We start from the raw sequence: 19258 nt of genomic DNA on the forward strand, positions 1-19258 counted from the left end.
TCAGGAATCTCCATTAAAGATGGAACCATTTCTTCTCAGACTCTCTGGCGAGGATTGCTCTGAGCACATGACTTGTATCAAAAGTAGGTTAGTGTCATGCCGGATTAACTAGTTAATAATAATGCTGCAACCCGTTCAAACCGAGCCAGAGGTCTGAGCCCGCTGAGATAAGGAAAAGTTGGTTTTTCTATAGTTAATAAATAGAGAGATAGTTTGAAAATTTTTCAATATTAAAAACAGTGAAACACAATTTGTTTATAAATGATTTTAAAGCATGATTAAATTAGTTAATAAATTTTATTATTAAGTTAAATCAGATTATTCTTTTTTTCAACTCAGTTAAAATATATTGCATTCACTTATTTATATTTATATCTATTTACAAAAATGTCTCATCTCTCATCGAAAACTAATAAAAAATCTCACTTAAATAAAAATCAAAATAAAATCAGAAAGAAAAGAAAAATAAAAGAAAATAGAATAGCATGCTTCTGCAGTTTTCCCTTGTAAAAACAATGTTACTTTTTCCTCACCGCCCTCTCATTTTGCTCCTTGTGTTTTGCTTCCCTCACTGTTTCGCCCTGTTGCTGCTGTTGTTGTTTATATCCCATCCGCCTTGGCCCTGTTATGCATAATCTACGCCGAGATGTAAATGAATCAACTCCCTCTCACTCTCGGTTTTTCTTTAGGTGTCTGTTGTGGGCTACCTAATTACCACTTCGAATCCCTCTCCAATCTTTTCCGTTTTTGGCCCCCTTCGTCTGTCTTTCTCGTTCCGCAGGTAAGTATTATCAGATCAGGAGTTATGTATAGTTCACTACCATCAGCGGCGGGAATGAAACGGCACAAAAAAAAAGTTAGAATATAAAAAGAAAAGAATATAAAAACATCGAGAAAGAATAGAAAAAAAAAACCCTTTCTTATTAAGTTTTGTCCTGTTCTTTCTTTTTTCGCTTTCCCTTAGATATTGATATTTGATATTTTACATGGTAGCCCCAGTTGCGCCGCCGTCGACAACATTATCAGATAGGTTAATCAGAAGTTGCGCTAGACAACGTTTGGTGGCTGCGTCGTCCCGAAGGACTGATGAGAAAGTTGCGTCACGAAGTGGTTCTGGAAGACATTGGCGGAGGGCCTCGCGGGCGCGGTTATTATCGCTCAGACTAGTGGATATTAGAGTTAGACCGGCAAAACCATTATTGGGTGCAAGAAGCGCGGGTGAAACGGGGGGGAAAATGACAAAAAGGATGGTGGTAACGACATACCGAAGAAAACAACGAACAACATGCTTGAGTAACCGAACGGTCTGCTGCTCGACAAGTTGGGTGACCATATTACTGAGGACAGTCCCGACAGCGTAAAAACGTTCATAAGTGGCACAAATATATGCAAGGCCGATATCATCTAGTAAGATCTTTTGTACAATGAAAATGGCAACGGTTTTGCTGAGTTCCGAACCTGTCTCCATGATGCGGAGACAGAGGGGGATGATTTCGGTGGTGAGGAGGAAGTTTATAACATCTGACGAATCATTTTTCACGAGGGCGCCAATCACGCCAAGGGAGGTTAGACGGAGATATTCGAAGGGGCGGGATTTCGAGGTCGTGTTGAGGAATGGATAGAGGAAGAGAGGGATATGGGCTATTTCGAATATGCCCAGTCAGCAAGCGGTTCTCACGATGTCTTTATTTGAGTGGGAAAGGGGAAGAAGAAAGATATTTGGTACCATTCAAGAAAAGCGTGCGTGTCTCATTGTGCGACGCCACACATTGTAGGAGAGCAAGGGCATTGCAGACCCTATTCGAAGCCGCAGCAGTCAACTGCGATGGATTTAATAGCGGGTAGACGGATATGATCTCCTGTAGCAGAGACGTCATGACACCTGTTCCAAACACGCCGGAAAAAAAGAAAAGCCCGAATCAGTATACTTTCAACCAAATAGAATTAGACATAACCAAACGAGCCAGACAGGCAGCAAAACAATATCAATCGCCATCCATGAATATATTTTTAAAAAATACATACCAAACGAATGCCATATTATCAACGCCAACTCAGGCACCTGTTCCCGCTTCTTGCTCAACTCCATCAGGGCCGTCTCCCGTCGAGCCGGATCCATAAGCTCTGCCACCCACACGAGCACCCTCCGGTTCTCTTCGCTGATACCGCCATCCATGTTTCCTGCAGCACCCCCGGCGGCAGCACTTGCACTATCCGCACCTGACGACGGCGTAACCTGGCTATTATTTGCACCAGCGGCAGGGTTATTGCTACTACTGCTACTGCCGTTGTTGTTGTTGCTATTATTTAGAGCTATACGACTGTAATGTTGGTGTTGGGCGACAGCGGCAGCGGCAACTGCGGCCTGCGCTTGAGCATGCTGCTGCGCAGCAAGGGATGATTGGGGATGGGGCTGCTGGGACTGCGCCTGTTGTTGCTGTTGCTGTTGCTGCTGTTGCTGATAGTGGGAGGCCTGCTGCTGCTGCTGTTGTTGCTGGATCCACGAAGCGTCCGTGGCGACGGCGGCGGCGGCGGTGTGGGGATACTGTCCGTGCTGGTGCGAGAAGACGTGCTGGGACTGAGCCTGTAGCATTGCGAAAACGGGGCAGGGGGGAAAATATCACCACCCTGGGGAGCTTGTCCCCGAGTGAGTAGCTTTTAGGAGACGCTCCTAGGGGTGACAGGGGGTGAAGGGAGGAAGGGAGATGATTGGGATGGCAAGTAGACGAAGGATATATAGGTGTCGGTTGGAGGTGTGTAAGCTAGGGAAGCAGCAAGCTGGGTGTGAAGAAGCGTATGCTGACGGTGACGGTGACGGTGACGGTCAGGGAGGCTCACGGCGGCTAGCTCGGCGCTGACTCGGCTCGGGATGACTAATGATCCGAGTAGCGCCTGAACCTTCGCCTAGCTAGGGGTTTCACGGAGCTACATGCGATTATTATACTCCGTATATTAGGAGGATTTCAATACAGCATCATTTCACACCTCGTATATATTTACTCCATCCCAGCTCCATAGTTACATACATAATCCTATTTCCCATATCCTCAAGCATCCCATATCCCATAGATTCATAAAACCGTCAAATCCATTAACTGGCGTATATCTATAATCCATTATCTCCTTAAAGGATCTCCTCCATAACAGCAGAAAAAGTACGAAACAAGAGAAGAGGGTTCCCAACATTATATACATCAAATTCGGAACAGGTCGTTTCATAAAAAATAACATTTAATAGTGATTCGTCTCCCATTGTATCATTGAGGAACAAAGAAAGCCTAAACTCCGTTCCCTTGGCAAACATAAGAAATAGATAGAAAGAGAAGGAAAAAAGACAGACGAAATAGGGGACAAAGGATCTCCACATGAGGTTATTTGGGAAGATTTATAGGGACCTCGACTTGATCAGCGGTGGGGTGGACAGGTTTCTCATCCAGGGCAAAGCTTCAGAATCGGAGAAAGGGGGAGAGTAGAAAAGAGGTGGCGAGAGAGAGCAACATCAATGCCTCGTTGACCTCGACCTCGATCTTGAAGAAGGAACCTTCGACCGCTTTGATCTGGGCGGTGGTGAGCTACCTAAAAAAAGGGAGACCAACAGCAGTGAGCACATGGATCAAGGGGAACTCTATAAAACACATAAACAGATTAAACAAGTGTGAGAGATTGGCACTTACTGCTGCTGCTGCTACTATAATCATAGTAATAGTACGAATCGGAATAACCTGAACTGGGCGATTGTTGCTTCTTCTTACTCCGCAGCCCCAGACAAATTGCCAGAGCGCCCAGAACAAGCCCTATACTCGTCCACTTCCCCAGACCAAACAGGCCGGACTTCTTCGACTTCTCAGTGTAAGACGAGTACGAGTTCGAGTACCGCGCTGGAGGCGGGCGGGATGGGCGGTACCCAAACCAGGTACGGCCAGGTCGCCCGTCGCCATCGGAGAACGAATGTGTCGTACTGGAGCCGCTCTCTCTTTTCTTCTTGCCCAGCCCCAGCAGTGCCAGAATCGCCGCGATGGCGCCTTTGGCGCACGCGGACAAGCAGATGAGAAATAAGAGGAGGACGCCGAAAATGACACCGATGACGATGCCTGCGATGGCGCCACCGCTGAGTCCCCCGCCGCCCGTCGAGGCTGCTGGCGGTGGCAGCGGGTTGCCGTCTGTGCCAACTGGAGGGAGGAAGGGGACGGTTGCGGTCGGCATGGTGGTGATGGTTGCGTCGCCCGAGCTGGTTGGTCTGGAGGGAGGGGTGGGGGAAGGCCCTACGGTGGGATCGAAGGGGGAGCTTCCTGCCTCGACGCATTGGCCTTCAGATTTGCATGCCTGAGCGGCCGTGCAGCAGATGGTGCCGCAGGCGGATTCACCAAGTTCGAGTTGGCATTGGATCTGGCTGCTGGAGGTCGGGGCGGCAATGAATCTGCTGCCCACCGATGTCACGGTGACTAGGTCTGTGCGGACGAATGTGGTTGTGAATGTTTCCCATTGACCCTCCGTAGCGCGGGGTTTTCCGACAGAGGTGGAGTCGATGCAGATGGCTTGGTTGTTGGCGTTTGTGGTGCAGATTTGCGAAGTGGTGCAGCACTCTTGGCCGTAGAAGCCGCAGGGCTTGCAATCGCGACTGGCGAGGCCGGTGTTGAAATGTAGGGGGAATGGGAATGCGTGTGTCGTTAATGAAGGTGATTGCGAGAGGATTGATAGTATAGCTAAGGCCGCTGAAGATATCCTGAGGCGGCGCATTGCTGCTGGCGGCCGGATCTGCGAGAAGTATAGGCAAGCGCAAAAAGTATGAGATGATGGTCGTCTCTCTCACCAAGCACTGTACAAGTACAGCTTGGGTTTAGAGAACCAGCAACCCAACTGGGCCTTTCTGAACAGAATTCCTGCGGCAAACTGCTATAGGAAGATCGTGAAGGTAAATAATTGGTGAGGTGGGGTGTTTTATCGATATCCAGTTTCCCTCAGTTCTCGCTGTCAATGCGCTTTGGTTGAGTCTGGACACACCAGTTCAAATAGAACGAACAATAGAAGCCAGGAAAATATAAACAAGAAAAGAAAAAGAGACAGAGAGAAAACAAGATCAAGGAACAATACAGAAGACAAAAAAATAAAAAAGTGATGGGCGATATCAGTTGTCTTGTCTTGTCTTGTCCTGTCTAAGACCCAGCCCTTTTCTTTTCGTCCGCTCCCAGCCACCATTTCTTCCTTCACATCGTCCAAGCTTAGTTACTGCGTAGTGGTAGCTAACCCAACCCAACCACCCGGATTTTTTCAAACCAACAGCCAACCCCAGTAACCTATACTCCGTATAATTAGTGGAGTGAGATTATCATAATAATGAAAATAAATAAAAGAGCGATAAATGACAGGGGAAATTAGATGATTGCGGACGCAACCGTTCGTTCTATGCGCCGGCGGTGGAGGTTGTGTGTTGTGTCAATTGCTGGTGCGCCATCTGGCGGGCGGGGAAAGCGAGCTTGCATTGTCAACTTGATAGGACCCTGCCATGCCAGGGCCTGGAGACAGTCGGAGCTAAAAAGATGGCCACTGGGAACATGCCAGGGCAGAGACAGCAAGCAAGTGGGCTGTACGGAGTAGAGTACATAGAATATAGGAGAATGTCTCCCTCCTCCCTTCATTGACTTCAACGCTACTACTATATTGATGAAGTGAGGTTGGTGACATTGTTGATGATTGCTCCGGCAACTGCAGTCACGTGTGCCACATTATTCTTGGAGGATATTGTGTGTAATCTATCACATAAGAACGTTATCCTCCAAGAAGTCTTGTTCCAAGGTAAGGTTGACGGTTGACATGTAACTAACCTGGCGTAAACAGCAAACTCTGAGTCTCTGACTGACTGGGCGCTGTGGAAACTTCGCGGGAGCACGGGCCGCAGAGGGAACCTACCGCACGCAGGAATCTTCTGGCTGGCCTTGTTACCTCCTCCTGCGCCCAACTATGAATGTTATATGTAATGTACATACGGAGTCCATATACAAAACAACAGGAGGAACTGGGTAGAGCCGGACATATATTTTATATGGATGATTTGACTGGGACTGGGACTATCTGATATTCAAAAGGTTGGAAATAGAAAGTAGCCAAAGGCAGTAAGTACTGAAGAATTTCCACTTGGAAGCTATAAAATATTCACATATACAATTGTCGTCAGGAGCCATGGTAATATATCCTTAGCTCTCAGCACTGATGAGAAAGAGACAATAATGAAAAGAAGGAGTAAAAGAGCAGAACATGGGGAAAAAAAACTGAAAATAAAAAAAAGCTAAAATAATCAGGAACAAAACTATAAACAAAACCCATCGTCATGTAAAGCAAAATATAGAAAGAAAAATATTAAACAACCATCCCGGCAATCGCGACCGCAACCCCAACCACAATATCATACAACAACCCACCACCGCCCCTCGCCGCAACACACCCAGATCCCACCCCATCCCTAAACGCCGTACAATACCCCACCTGCAACCCATGACACGCCTCCGTGCTCAAACTAGAGCACACGGATACCGGATTCCCGGCCGTCGGCTGCACGCCTGGTACAGTTATACCGCCCGCACCCCCAATCGTCACGCCATTCACTCCGCCCAGCGACGCCGTGCAGCTGGAGTACTGCACCTGGCAGTCTGTGTAGGCGGAGACGCAGGCGTCCTGGTTTGAGAAGGTGGTGGGGATGATGGGGAAGGGGAAGAGGGCGTTGGGCACTACTGGGCGGGTGCTGGTGGGGTCTGTTGGGGGCGTGGTGGTTGCTGAGGTGCCGGGTTGGGGGAACATGAAGCCAGAGGAGGAGGTTTGGGCGGAGTCTGTTGTGGTTTGTATATGGATTGTCAGGTATAGAATGGAGGGAGTGGAGATGATGGGGGGGGGGGGGGTGGTATGTATATACGCACCCGACAAACGGCCCGTACACGCCGCCCCGCTAGGACAGCAGGCGATGATATTCGCATCGTCGCGCGAGCAGACAGCCTTGGGATGACAGCATGCCTCCGGCGCACCGAGGAGGGCACAGCTGTTGAATCCAGCTGGACAAGTCCCCTGTCGCTTTGCCAGTGCTGCGGCCTCCTTCGCCCTGCGGCTATCGAGGAGGATGAGGTTTGCATTGTTATTATTATTATTATTATTATTAGTATTAGTATTAGTATTAGTATTATCGTTGAATTGCGGTTGATAGAAGGGAAAGGTGTCTGAATTGGTATTATCGGCGCCGGCTGGGGTCAGGAGCAGCAGCGGGAGGAGTGAGAGGGTTTGTAGTCGCATTGCTTCTTCGTCGTGAATCGGCGGGTAAGGACCCCGCGGGGATGGAGCGATTGATTTATATTATATCGGGTACGAATGGGATATCGATTGGGGTATAAAGTGGTGGTGATATACGCTTCGGCTTCGCATGGATGACTTTGCGTTCTGTCAGCTCGTAAACATATACGGAGTATACATGCTTCTGTTGAGGATCGCCTGGAAAGGCAATGTAATCATGGTAGGGATCGATGAGATAGGAAATAGATGGATGCGATCGATGCAATGCCTCATGATGGATGATATTATTATCCATAGTTAGACATAGTGACAAGGAGCGGGCATAGTTACCAAGTAGTTACTCAAGAGAGCGATTGTTTGTCGCCAGATGGGCTCAGACTCCGCTGAAATGTTGTTTATTCAACCCGATCTACAGCAATCTCATTTATTATTATCAAGCAAACGTCGTTAACCTATTCCGGATCCTTCAAGGTATTTTGAGTAAATTAACCGAAAAAAAAAAGAAAAAAGAAGGAAACATGATTCAAACCGATCGCAAATCCGCAAGAAACCACTTCGGCTTCTCCCCCACCGCTGCAACCCTAGCGATGCCACGGCAACCAGCCGCCAACAAACTCCCAAGCGCCATTAAATAAACCCACAACCACTGGGATTGAAGAACCAACCAGCAGCCAACCAATGCGACCTGTCAGATGGCCAGCCAACCAGAAAGAAAACAAAATCTCGAAGCTGGAATTGACACAGTTCTCTGTCAGGGTATGCGACCATGCAGCGCTGGCCCAATCCCACGATGCAAGAACCGAACTACCTAGTTCGTTGTGTTTTCATCTCATGAACCCATACAGATTAATCAGTGCCGGAGATAATCTGCTACGTTGTTTCGAGCCAGGATTCAGTTCGTATTACCTGTGGAAGTGGTGGTTTCTCCATTGCTATAGAGGGGATTCCAACTAATCGTGTGCGGCGCACGTTGTGTGTACAGTACGGGATACAGAAGCAGAAAAATACCCCAACATTCAGTTCAAAATTGTGAGCTTGAGCTAGCCGTAGAAAAAACCTTTCCCGAAATCTATAGAGTGATATGGATATAAGTACTCCGTATCAGAAAAGAAAGTCGAAACCTGGCCCCCGTCACAACACCCAAAGCCAACTAGGTTGGCACGATTAACCCCCTGATCGCGCGAATGCCATGCTCTGAACTATGATGTTGAACCTGATAGCCCTGGCCACGGAATCTCTTTCATGTCTGGCAGGTGTGGATTCCTTCGATATCGATTTGCGGGTATCCAGAACTGTGTTCAATTCTGCAACGTGGGCTAGGATATACTGTACTCTACAAACCTTTATGGAGGCACATAGTGGAGTGAAGCTACTAATCTGCTGTTAAACATGTGAGGATACCTTACATTTCCCAACTGCTGTCTCTTGGAAAGGAGGACGTTTCCAGTCTTTTCTTTCTTCCTTTTTTCGAGGTAGATCCAATATGTTCGCCTCGGTTCAGTTAACTAAACCCAGGAACCCGAGGTCCTAAGTTTAAGGAACCATGGTGAGTTCGAAACCAGCTCTATCGACGCCCAGTTCCTTAACATCAAGGAAATTAATAGCAGCCAGGAGCCGTTTCAACATAGAACACTCTGACTCAGGCGCGATAAGAGGTGCAAATTGCAAGCTTGCCACGTTTTTCTCCCGTTTCTCGAAGGATGGGCTTTAGTCATTTAGCTCAAAAAATGTCGGTCAGCTCAACCTGCCTCTATATCGCTCAACATGATATGTTGACATCAGACTTCCAGTTCTAGGAATGTCGAACTGGAGCCTGACAGCAATTAACCCTTAGCATACTCAGGCTATTAACAGCCCTCAGTATGTTACTGCCTTGGCTACTAGGAGTGTCAACGAGTAGGGGGCAAGGCAAAAGAGGGCTTTCTTTTCAGGGACTGCTATCTCCAGCTAGTTACCGGGGCCCAGCTTCACAACCAAAAGCTAAGCTACATACTAGAAAAAAAATTCCGAGATGTCTAAAACTAGTTTGCGTCTTGTGTTTCCCTGCCGTCTGCCGTCTGCCACGAGGCGATGCGCATTCTACGGCGCGTGCAGCAACGGAACTTGAGGCGCCTGGTTCTCCAGGCTTCAGAAGAGCAGGGCCTTCACACGCAGAAGCTTGCTATCCATTATCGGGAAAGGTGCAAAATCAATCGAAGGTAGGAAGACAACAAGCCACAATGTTTTGAAACATATGCATAGCTGCGGATATAGACCTAGCGGCTCCGAGATTATCTCATTTCACACGCAATGGCGACTAGGTGGCCGTTATTTCGGCAACCAGCAGTAAGTACAGCAGGAGAAAGAAGCTATGCTTGTTTAGCTTATCCCGGGCTGCATCGCATATATACGCGCATTACGCAGGCTCGGGTGGATCGAATCGAAGGCTTTAAGTTCTCCCAAGCGAAGACCTCCCCTGTCTTTGAGCTACACTATGATAAGAGCGTTTCCACCAGTCGATCCTGGGATTGTGAGAACGCTCCCAGTGTGGTGTCACAGCCGGGAATTGCTATGACAGGCGCCGAACAGGACAGTGTCTACGACATCAGAAAGAGATATACCAAACGAGTCAAATGATGAACGGCTGTTTGCCAATTTATTTTTAGTCCCTTCATTACCTACAAGCTCTCTTTGAAGAAAAAGCTTGAATAAGAGCTTGACACAACATTCTAATGCTCCACTTTCACCCTTCATGTACTTTTATATATCCTATCGAATGTCGCTCGCCAGTTCTCATAAGAACTTGAAAAGTATCGACATATGTACGGCAAGACATGGACGAGAGCACAGACGAGTTGATCCGACCTGAGGATTTCCCCCTTCCAAATAGGTCTCAAGAGTCGTTATGCTCGCAGGAGCTAATTAGTTGGAATATCACTCCGCCGCTTCCTGCTCTGCATGACCCTACTCAGCAGTTAGCACCGCCTGCGCCTCTGTCATCGATACCGAGTAATGTTCCTCCGTCAACGTTAGATGAAACTCAGCAGCTGGGCAAAAATGAGTGGGAATCTATACTTTTATTTTTTACTCTGGCAATAGTGGCTTTTGTCGGTGCGCTGGATGCGACTAGTCTACCTATTGCTCTTCCAGTACGTATAAAATAATACTCATACAAACTACGCTCTGGGAACAGCATGAAATTCTAATTCTCTTCTTCCTTTCAGACTATTGCGCGAGAATTTAATGCCAGCACCAGCCAGTCATTCTGGGTAGGAATATCTTTTCTCCTCACGGTCGTATTATCCCAACCAATTCACACGGGACTGTCCGGTATTTTTGGGAGGAAGGAGATTCTTTACCTGTGCCTCCTATACTCCTCTATTGGCTCCGTCATAGCCGGCTTCTCTAAAAGCATATATGTCCTTATCGTTGGTCGAGCTTTGCAAGGGTTTGGCGCGGGTAGTCTAGAAACACTGTCTGAGGTCATTCTGGGAGACTTCACAACGCCAGAAGAACACTGCCGCTACTTAACTATCTTCGGCTTTATCTGGGCAGCGGGCTTCGCATCAGGTCCCTTGATCGGGGCTACCTTTGCAGAATATGTAGATTGGCGTTGGATTCCCTGGATCAACATACCACTCCTAGCAATCCCTATCATGCTTGTCCTCATATTTCGCATACTCAAACCGATCAAATGTCCCCTCCGGTCCCAGCTTGGCCAAATCGATTGGCCCGCGATAGCCCTCTTTATACCATCTCTCAGCCTTCTCACCGTGGGGGTGACCTGGACTGGCTCACAGGACCAATGGGACTCGATCGCAACTGTCGTCCTCCTAGCCCTCGGCATCCTGTTCCTAGTCATATTTATCATCCGAGAAGGCTATGCCCGCACACCTATATTCCCCTATTGGCTCCTCACTACTAGGAGCGGATTTGTCAGTCTATTCGGAGCCTTCATGCACGGCGCAGTCTTGTATTCAACTAGTTTCTTCATCCCGATTTACCTCCAAGCCACCGTCCAGCTTAATCCCGTCGCTGCAGCTACCAACATGCTACCTCTCTCCGTTCTCGTCCCCGTAATGGCATTGGCCACTACCTTCGCAAGTAGGCATTTGCATCACCATTATGACTATTTCATATGGACCGGCTGGTTCCTCACTACGCTGGGCATCGGCATCCTAATCCTCCTCGATGGCAAAACCAATACGGCCAGCCGGCTTGGTCTGCAAGTCCTTGGCGCCATGGGCTTAGGTATCCTGCTCCCTGCCCTAGGTATCCCGTTACAAGAACGAACAGATGGCGAACAACAAACCGAAGCCACGATGGGCAATTTTATTTTCGCCCGCCAGCTCGGAGCAGTCGTGGGCGTTTCGCTCGGTTCACGCGTGTTTTCGAACGCGTTCTCGGTTGATGTTGCGAGGCTTTTACCTCTGCCCGAGGCGCTTTCCTCGCTTAGTGATGGGAGTGCAGCGGTGAATTTTATCCCTTCACTAAAGAATTTGGAGCTTGTGGTTGATGAAAGGAGGGCGATTACTGGTGTGTATGAACGCGTCATAAGGACTGTGTGGATTGTTATCACCGTCCTCAGTGCGTTGGGATTGCTATCCAGCATCCTCATCCGTGAGTTGAGGGTGGGAAGGAAGGATAGTGGGAAGCAGGCACTGCAAGGGTGATGTTTTTGCTATTGCGAGGTTCTGATGAGCAGTTCCCATTTTACCTTGGGGATTAATGCTTGATAAAATCTTATCTTTAATTATCTATTAACCATAGAGAAACACCTAATTTGCAAAATGATTTGAAGCTTTCCCTCTACGGCACGTCTACGCCCAAACAAACTACATAAACTGGTTGGTTGCTTTGCGTAGAGAAGAAAGAGGCAAAAGGCAAAAAAGAATAAAATCGAATTCATTGTTAGAAGCCGAAGGAATCTAGGGACAAACGTTCCAATTAGGAAACCGGGGATGTAAGTACAGTTGACCCTTGCTAAGTAACAATGACTATACTGAGTCATGAAACATAACCGATGCCATTAACCCGGACCGGCAGTGTATGTAAGTCACGGCAGGAGATCATTCCATATAGCCTGCAGAATCCCAATGGGCCAAACCATAGGCGACAAGATCGGTCATAAGCTTCCCTCCTGCAGAGACATCATGGTAAGAACTTGAGTCTTCCATACCATTACAACTGCCAACCTCCTCACTACAATCCTTCTCTCCCCCACTGCAAACACCCACAATTGTCGGCTGCCCATCAATATACTCCCACATCGGTCCACCAGACCAGCCGGGTGAGGCAAACGTTCTAGCCTCCAATTCCTTCCCAAGACGCCCATGGAAATCAACGTCGAGAAGCCTAATATCCGCCAAAAGCATCTGCTCATCCCCCTGAAACGCATCAGCCGGGTATCCGGAACTCCTCCATGACCGATCCATGTAGAAATCCGCATCCTTCCACCACCTTGTACCCATCCAACCAGCCCGGTCCCCAAGCGCTTCACACAGCTGGCAGACGATATAGTCAATTCCGGTGACGTTGAATGTATTTTTCACCCCGCGGCATCGCGATATGTAGGAGCTTCCATATGGCTCAGAGCCATTGCCATACCCTGGTGAAAATCTCATCCATCGATCTCGACCATACCCCCACGGAAAGCAGTGGCTGGCAGTGAGTATGAGATTCCTCCCCACGAGGGAACCCGTACACCACCCTCCCGTATCGGTTTTGAAGCGCTGGAAGGAAACCCGGCCGATCGTGCTCCATGGATAGGTCGTGAGATTTACAACTTGGTCGCGATAGTAGAGTCCCGTATTGTTAGAGTTGGCTTTCGAAAGCCTATCAGCATTTTCTGCGGTCCAGGGGATTATTGGAGGAGGAAAAGCTTCGCCCAGGTGCGCCTGAATCGGACTGTATCCAGGCGTGCCCCCAGAATCTGCATCTAGGGTGCTATCTGGCTTGTGATTGCCGGTATTCCAAAACGAAGAGCTCGCAACATGGTCTAAATCAATTTGTATCAATTCTTCGGAATCTAGGTTGGGAATGCTAGAAGGTCCCCCGCAGAGCTTCCTGCTGTCTTTGAAAAGAGGCACGGCTGTGACAGAGGTAATGATAATGAAGTGAAAGACGAATCGAGTAACTGAATGAAATAAACGCATTTTATGCTCATAGAAATAGTAAGGAACGGTCAGCCATCAGAGACTATTGATATGTGGAACCCTCATATCAAATGATTGAATCGGGAGGCTTCAAACAGAGGGTCGCCTACAGGATGTGTGCCCAACGGTCCAATTGATATATGATTCTCATGATATGTAATGAGAGCATCATCGCACCTTCAGAACAACATAACAACAGAATAGGCACGGCTGCCGCAGCAGTTTTGGAAGTAGTGCACCTCTGTCACGCTTGCCCGCCCTTGTTCACACAGAAATATTATTATCTATGTGAGCCATCTCGCTCAGAGATGCTCAAGGTAATTCCAATGGAACGCCATAGCCAAATTGCATCTAGAGAATTGAAAGAAGCGAGAAATGAAGAAATGAAGAAGAATAGAAGTAGTATCAGCTAACACCAGAGCAGTTTCTGAGGATGTTGTGTTTCGGTAGGCGCCAGGTGATAAAGGCTATATCTCCGTGCTTGTTGACTTCAACTCAGCTTCAAACTGTGCGGCATCCAAATAAACCCACAACACTGACTTGTCGTCAGCAAGCGCTGAACCTGAAAAGACCCGGTTGATTAGTTGAGCGAGCATGCTCAAGTGTTGGCTCAACTGTTAATAAGCCTAGAACCCGCACGGCACGTCCTTAAACAGTTGGAGGAATCCAGTAAGTTAGCTGTCTGTACCGGCGGTAATTAAACCAGCTCAACGGCTGAGTTATTTTGATGTAGAACAGCTATGCGCTTTTTCATGGTATGAGTATAGAGTAGAGTATCCTATTGTCGATAACGGATTGGATTGCCTTTGCCGATGTGCGGATCATTGGTCGGGCCGAACACCAGCTGGTTTCAGCCTCCTTCATCCACTCCACCCCTGAATTTCAACGTGCTGTAACTTACTCCGTACATCGTTAAGGAGGACTGGAACTCCAGCACGATCCATTTTCTCAGCCCAGCGGCAAGCGCAACAGCTAATTCCTCCTTCTCCCTCTTCACTGGGCAAGCCGAGTCATGTTGGCGTGAAACACTAAGCCTCCCACGTTCCTCCTATTCTTCGAGTCAATGGGGATTTAAAGCGTGGTCCCTGTTTCAAGAAGCTCCGTCCGATGTGGATGAGCTACCCCATTAGTACGGAGTAAACTGTTTCCGAGTGTTTCATGTTATGTTTCTTTTGATGTGGTCCAGATACATCGATGGCCGTATCTTGTCACTGGCCCATAACATGCTGATGTGGGACCTCTTACTTTCTCCCAACGGTCAATGATGGCGCCAACTGCTCGGGATATGTATGTACGGAGTACAGGCATCGTGGTTGGAGGGGGAAATCCCCATCCCAGGGTTTTTGACCACAATCCTCCGAGGGCTTACCCAAACGACGTCTCTGAAAACTCCCAGGGCACCAATTGGATGTTCTGACTCCCGCTATAGCCGTTTGTGAATGCCATTTCTTCGGCTTTTTTTTTACTCTTGATACGGTTTATGCCGTATCGGATCCATTCAAAAACCCGTGATGGCGGATGTTTGCTCCATCTACTGATATATAAAGCTCCTATTTCCGCTCATCTTAGAGGTTTCAATTTTTCGTTCCAATTAACTGTGTTTACTTTCTTCGTTTTTTACCACACTCTTTTCACGCCCAGGTTGGCATCTAGATCTTCACAAGCCTCATTGACTGAAGCTTTAAGTTCCTCTCTCACACCATCTTTCGATTCTTACTTGTTTTACGTCAATCGTTTTACATCTGCCCCAAGCACCCTCTTGACATCATGTCAATCTTCAAACCTGCTGCCCTTATTTGGGCTCTTGCGTCCCTCGCTCTTGTTGACGCCCATGGAACGGTTACAGGAATTCTTGCTGATGGCAACTAGTATGTGATTTCGGATTTATCCTCTTCAAAGAAAAATATTAACCCTCTCTAGCATTGGAGGCTACCTAATTGGCAAGTACCCTTACATACCAAACCCACCGGCCGTTGCCGGCTGGTCCACTACCGCAACCGACAATGGATTCGTGGATGGAAGTTCATATACTAGCCCTAATATCATTTGCCACCGTGACGCCCAGCCAGGAGCTGCAACTGCGGAAGTATCTGCGGGGAGCACTATTGAATTGCAATGGACGGAGTGGCCAGAAAGCCACCATGGCCCCGTTCTTGACTACTTGGCCAACTGCAACGGGGACTGCTCAAAGGTTGACAAAACCTCCCTGGAATTCTTTAAAATCCAAGAAGCTGGCCTAGTCGACGGAAGCAAAACTCCGGGTAAATGGGCATCCGACGATCTAATTGCGAACAACAACACTTGGAGACTCACTATTCCCTCGACCATCGCCCCGGGAAATTACGTTCTCCGACATGAGATCATTGCCCTTCATTCTGCACACGAAGATAATGGCGCCCAAAATTACCCCCAATGTTTCAATCTGAAAATCACAGGTAGTGGAACCGCCAACCCGCAGGGAAAACGTGCAACCACCCTCTACAAATCGACCGACCCTGGTATCAAAATTAATATCTACAATCCGTTGAACGGTTATGAAATCCCTGGTCCAGTCCTGTTCAATGGCGGAGAGTCTGGAAATGATCAAGGCCCAGGTCCAAGCGAGCCTTCAGCCCCAGTTCCCAGTCCGTCAGCTTCCCCTACTGCCACGGCAGATGTCACGCCAATCACGCCAATAGTCACACTATCTCCCGATGCGACTCCTAGCGTCCCGAGTAGTGCGCCTGCCATACCCACAGTCACCGGACGGTGTTCAGCGCGGTACAATAAACGATTGCAAAGACCTCATCCTCGCGAATTTAACCGTCGTCGCTGACAGGTGTTTGCCGGAATCTAAATGTGTTTCGACGATTTCCATTCTTTTTACTAGCTGGAGTTTTGCCTTTCTGCATATAGCTAGAACTATTTTCATTATGCTACCCTGTCTGATTCAGGTCCGATTCAGCCCTCAACTTCGTCTTATATCATAGTGGAGTGTGGAACCAGACCCTAATCCCCGTGTAATCTGTAAGTAGATGTAGTAGTTATCGAAACGGGTGCTAGAGTAATAACGGGAATACGACAACGAGAATTATTGTTCGAATATATCTCTTCAAATCAGCTCCATTGAGTAATAGAATCAATCAATTCCCCGTTGCCGTTATTTCTTTGCATTCGATTCAGTCTTTCTAGTGGGGAGTTTCGGCCAGCTACATTACTAGCCACGACGCCCATGAGTCAGCATCCCTACTCTGTTGTTTGGAAGCTTCCTTCCCCCCCGCTAGAGCACCAATGTTTTTGTTTGTGAACCCTGCCCATAGCTGCTAGGAAGTACAATTCACCAGCTTGCATAGTCAAGCTTGGGAAATTATAACGCGGTTTGAACGTTCTCATTTCCCCTCATCTCTCCCAAACCACGTGAAAACGGAACACAAAGCCTTCCTTTCGCCATGTTCAAGAAGAAACCCACTGTAAGTTGTTCAAGCCTACCCCTCATGGTCATCCATTATCACGCTCTGGCCCGCACCACCGAACGTCTTCCTTGCTAACATAGAAAAACTACAGTTCAAACCACTCTCCCCTCTCCGCTCTTCTGACCGGCGGAAGATAGCAGACCAGATTATCCAACAATTCAAAATCGAAATACCCACCACCCCCGCTGCCCCTTCGAAAGAGGAACACCCTGAGGTCCCGCAAAATGATGCCGCAACCAGCCTTACGGCGCTCCGCAAATCCCTTCTCCCAGAGAATACCATGTCCGCGCGGTTTGTGACTACCGCAGGACCCGACCTGACTCCTGTCCAGGGCACGGTCTATGTCGGTTCACATGCTGACGGTGGCGACGAGCGAATTCTCTGGGTACGCCCGGAGCAAGGTGCAGGCACTGATGGACGTCTATATCCTACGGTCTATACACTATGGCACCACCCGCGCCTCGTCCCTTTATTGCATACCCCAAGTCTAGTGATGGATAAGCTATACGGGGGCGCAGATCTGATGACTCCAGGCTTAGCCAATGGGCCACCGTTTCCTGAGCGGGCAGTCAAGGGGGAAATAGTCGCGGTCGCGAGCTTGGCGAAGCCTAGTGTGCCGACGTTCGTGGGTGTGTGCGAAATCGACGTGGCTGGGCTAGGCCAGGTGCAGGGGGCGAAGGGACATGCTGTTAAAGGGGTGACGTGGGAAGGGGATGAGCTGTGGAGTTGGGGTACTCTGGGAAGACCCGGTCAGCCGTCGCCGGAGCATATTGATGGTTGGCTGGATGATGGCACCAGAGTGGAAAAGGATTTCGAAGAATTGAGGTTGGAAGATGAGAAAGGTGATGTTGATGTCGACGGTGAGGAAGAAGGCGGTGTATCGCTGGGTGGGGATAAAGCGGAGGAAGACAACGCGATCCCAGAGGAACAATTGGAGGAACCGACTACCAAAGGTATGGGGTTTTTTTTTTTTTTTTTTTTTTTTTTTTTTTTTCCTCAGCTTTGTTGCACGGGTATACGGATATGGAAATCTAACTGCTATGCAGAAATTGAGGCGGTATTTCACAACGCATTCCTCTATTGCCTTTACCAACATAAAATTGACAACCCATCCACACCCCACCATGGAATTGCATTACCTATCCAAGCGTCTTTCTTGATATCTAACCTGATAACGCCATTCCTACCAATATTCTCACCTCATCAAGCTCAATTTTATAATATTAAAAAGACATCGTGGAAGAATGTGAAGAAATTCATCAAGCATCTTGACAAGGAAAAGCTGGTTAAAGCTAAAGACCGCAGCGGCGGCGAGACGATAATTTTGGATGTGGATTTTGATGACACCCGAGTTGTCAATTTCGTTCCATATAAACTTCCCAAAAAGAATAGCTCAGAAAGTGCTGCCAAATCTATTTCGTTGGGAGGAAATGACAAAGATTCTTCAACGGGGCAGTCATTCACCGTGAAAACACTATATCGACCAAGCGGAAAACTTACCCCCGTCTTATTCCCGCCGTTGTCGAACAGCGATGTGAATAACTACTACACGACCGCTGACGTTTCAAAACGACTCAACGATTATCTCACAGCCCAAGACCCTCCCATAATCTCCCCCACGAACCCACGCATTATATCCCTCAACCCATTCATCAGCAACACCATCCTCTCCTCCTCCGCCGATGATCTCGCAATTCTCAAACGCGGCACCATCCAACGTGATGCTATCCTCCGGCGCCTCCTCGAAGACCCTTCGCTCTGCGCCCCTTATCACGCCATGCTGAAGCCCGGCCAGACGCTCCACGACGTGAAGCCAAAGGCAGGCCCTGGACCCAAAGTCACAGTGACCATCGAGCGGCGCACGGGCTCAAAGGTGGTTACCAAGATTACCGGCTTAGAACCTTTCGGTGCCACGCCGCAGCTGTTGGCGGATGAGCTGCAGAAGAAGTGCTCGAGTAGCACGAGCGTTTCGCAAGCCGTAGGAGCGGCGAAGGGGGTGATGAGTGTGTTGGTTCAGGGCGATCATCGGAAACTTGTGGAAGCTGCGCTGGCTAATCGGGGGGTGAAGTCTCAGTGGATAGAGATTGTTGATAAGTCTCAAAAGAAGGGAGGCAGAGGAAACTGAAGATTCTGGGTGGTTTTGAGCGGATATATATACAGCGTATTTATGCAGATTATATATATCTTTGAATGACCGGGGATTGGAGCATTCTAGCCCTGTTTCATGACAAATTCAATGTTTAGTAGAGGGGTTTAAGGAGATGTACTGTACCCTTGATTTTGGGGTTTTGTTACAGTAAACAGGAGGCTCATTATATTTGCTACAGGCTTTGTACTCCGTACATGTACACATATAACGGCCCTGAACCTTAGCCGCTTGAGTTGATGCGCTGTGGCTGC

General features: G+C 48.3%; 8 protein-coding genes across 10 annotated transcripts; 4 read left to right on the forward strand and 4 right to left on the reverse strand.

Annotated features, from left to right (window-relative positions):
* Positions 1-318: 318 nt before the first annotated feature.
* On the reverse strand, positions 319-2905 carry BDCG_08231. 2 transcript variants are annotated; one of them, XM_045424011.1, is made up of 5 exons: positions 2026-2905; positions 1727-1882; positions 1266-1641; positions 915-1163; positions 319-817 (listed from the first exon to the last, which is right to left on the reverse strand). In XM_045424011.1, the coding sequence occupies exons 1-4, from the start codon at positions 2591-2593 to the stop codon at positions 983-985; spliced, it is 1281 nt and encodes a 426-aa protein (XP_045282472.1). In that variant the 5' UTR covers positions 2594-2905; the 3' UTR covers positions 319-817; positions 915-982. The 2 variants fall into 2 exon arrangements, with proteins under 2 accessions (XP_045282472.1, XP_045282471.1); XM_045424010.1 differs by having other exon boundaries at positions 319-1163.
* A 594-nt stretch (positions 2906-3499) lies between these two features.
* On the reverse strand, positions 3500-4737 carry BDCG_08232 (uncharacterized protein; the record flags this gene model as incomplete). Its single annotated transcript, XM_045424012.1, has 2 exons — positions 3500-3576; positions 3675-4737. The coding sequence occupies 2 exons, from the start codon at positions 4735-4737 to the stop codon at positions 3500-3502; spliced, it is 1140 nt and encodes a 379-aa protein (XP_045272823.1).
* Positions 4738-6006: 1269 nt separating this feature from the next.
* On the reverse strand, positions 6007-8422 carry BDCG_08233. Of its 2 annotated transcripts, none has more exons than XM_045424013.1 (3): positions 7603-8422; positions 6909-7410; positions 6007-6821 (listed from the first exon to the last, which is right to left on the reverse strand). In XM_045424013.1, the coding sequence occupies exons 2-3, from the start codon at positions 7273-7275 to the stop codon at positions 6355-6357; spliced, it is 834 nt and encodes a 277-aa protein (XP_045272824.1). In that variant the 5' UTR covers positions 7276-7410; positions 7603-8422; the 3' UTR covers positions 6007-6354. The 2 variants fall into 2 exon arrangements, with proteins under 2 accessions (XP_045272824.1, XP_045282473.1); XM_045424014.1 differs by having other exon boundaries at positions 6909-7540; positions 7603-7874.
* An 896-nt stretch (positions 8423-9318) lies between these two features.
* On the forward strand, positions 9319-9997 carry BDCG_08234 (uncharacterized protein). The gene has a single exon (XM_045424015.1). The coding sequence runs from the start codon at positions 9562-9564 to the stop codon at positions 9886-9888; it is 327 nt and encodes a 108-aa protein (XP_045272825.1). The 5' UTR covers positions 9319-9561; the 3' UTR covers positions 9889-9997.
* A 23-nt stretch (positions 9998-10020) lies between these two features.
* BDCG_08235 (MFS transporter) lies at positions 10021-12030 on the forward strand. The gene is made up of 2 exons (XM_045424016.1): positions 10021-10400; positions 10476-12030. The coding sequence occupies exons 1-2, from the start codon at positions 10086-10088 to the stop codon at positions 11922-11924; spliced, it is 1764 nt and encodes a 587-aa protein (XP_045272826.1). The 5' UTR covers positions 10021-10085; the 3' UTR covers positions 11925-12030.
* On the reverse strand, positions 11946-14291 carry BDCG_08236 (uncharacterized protein). The gene has a single exon (XM_045424017.1). The coding sequence runs from the start codon at positions 13404-13406 to the stop codon at positions 12321-12323; it is 1086 nt and encodes a 361-aa protein (XP_045272827.1). The 5' UTR covers positions 13407-14291; the 3' UTR covers positions 11946-12320.
* BDCG_08237 (murein transglycosylase) lies at positions 14289-16624 on the forward strand. The gene is made up of 2 exons (XM_045424018.1): positions 14289-15274; positions 15327-16624. The coding sequence occupies exons 1-2, from the start codon at positions 15174-15176 to the stop codon at positions 16219-16221; spliced, it is 996 nt and encodes a 331-aa protein (XP_045272828.1). The 5' UTR covers positions 14289-15173; the 3' UTR covers positions 16222-16624.
* A 210-nt stretch (positions 16625-16834) lies between these two features.
* Positions 16835-18983, forward strand: BDCG_08238 (RNA binding protein Ligatin/Tma64; the record flags this gene model as incomplete). The annotated part of the gene is made up of 3 exons (XM_045424019.1): positions 16835-16855; positions 16950-17811; positions 17905-18983. The coding sequence occupies 3 exons, from the start codon at positions 16835-16837 to the stop codon at positions 18981-18983; spliced, it is 1962 nt and encodes a 653-aa protein (XP_045272829.1).
* Between the last annotated feature and the right edge of the window lie 275 nt (positions 18984-19258).

This window comes from Blastomyces dermatitidis (genome assembly GCF_000003525.1).
Source record: "Blastomyces dermatitidis ER-3 genomic scaffold supercont1.10, whole genome shotgun sequence".
Classification (NCBI taxonomy): Eukaryota; Fungi; Ascomycota; class Eurotiomycetes; order Onygenales; family Ajellomycetaceae; genus Blastomyces; species Blastomyces dermatitidis.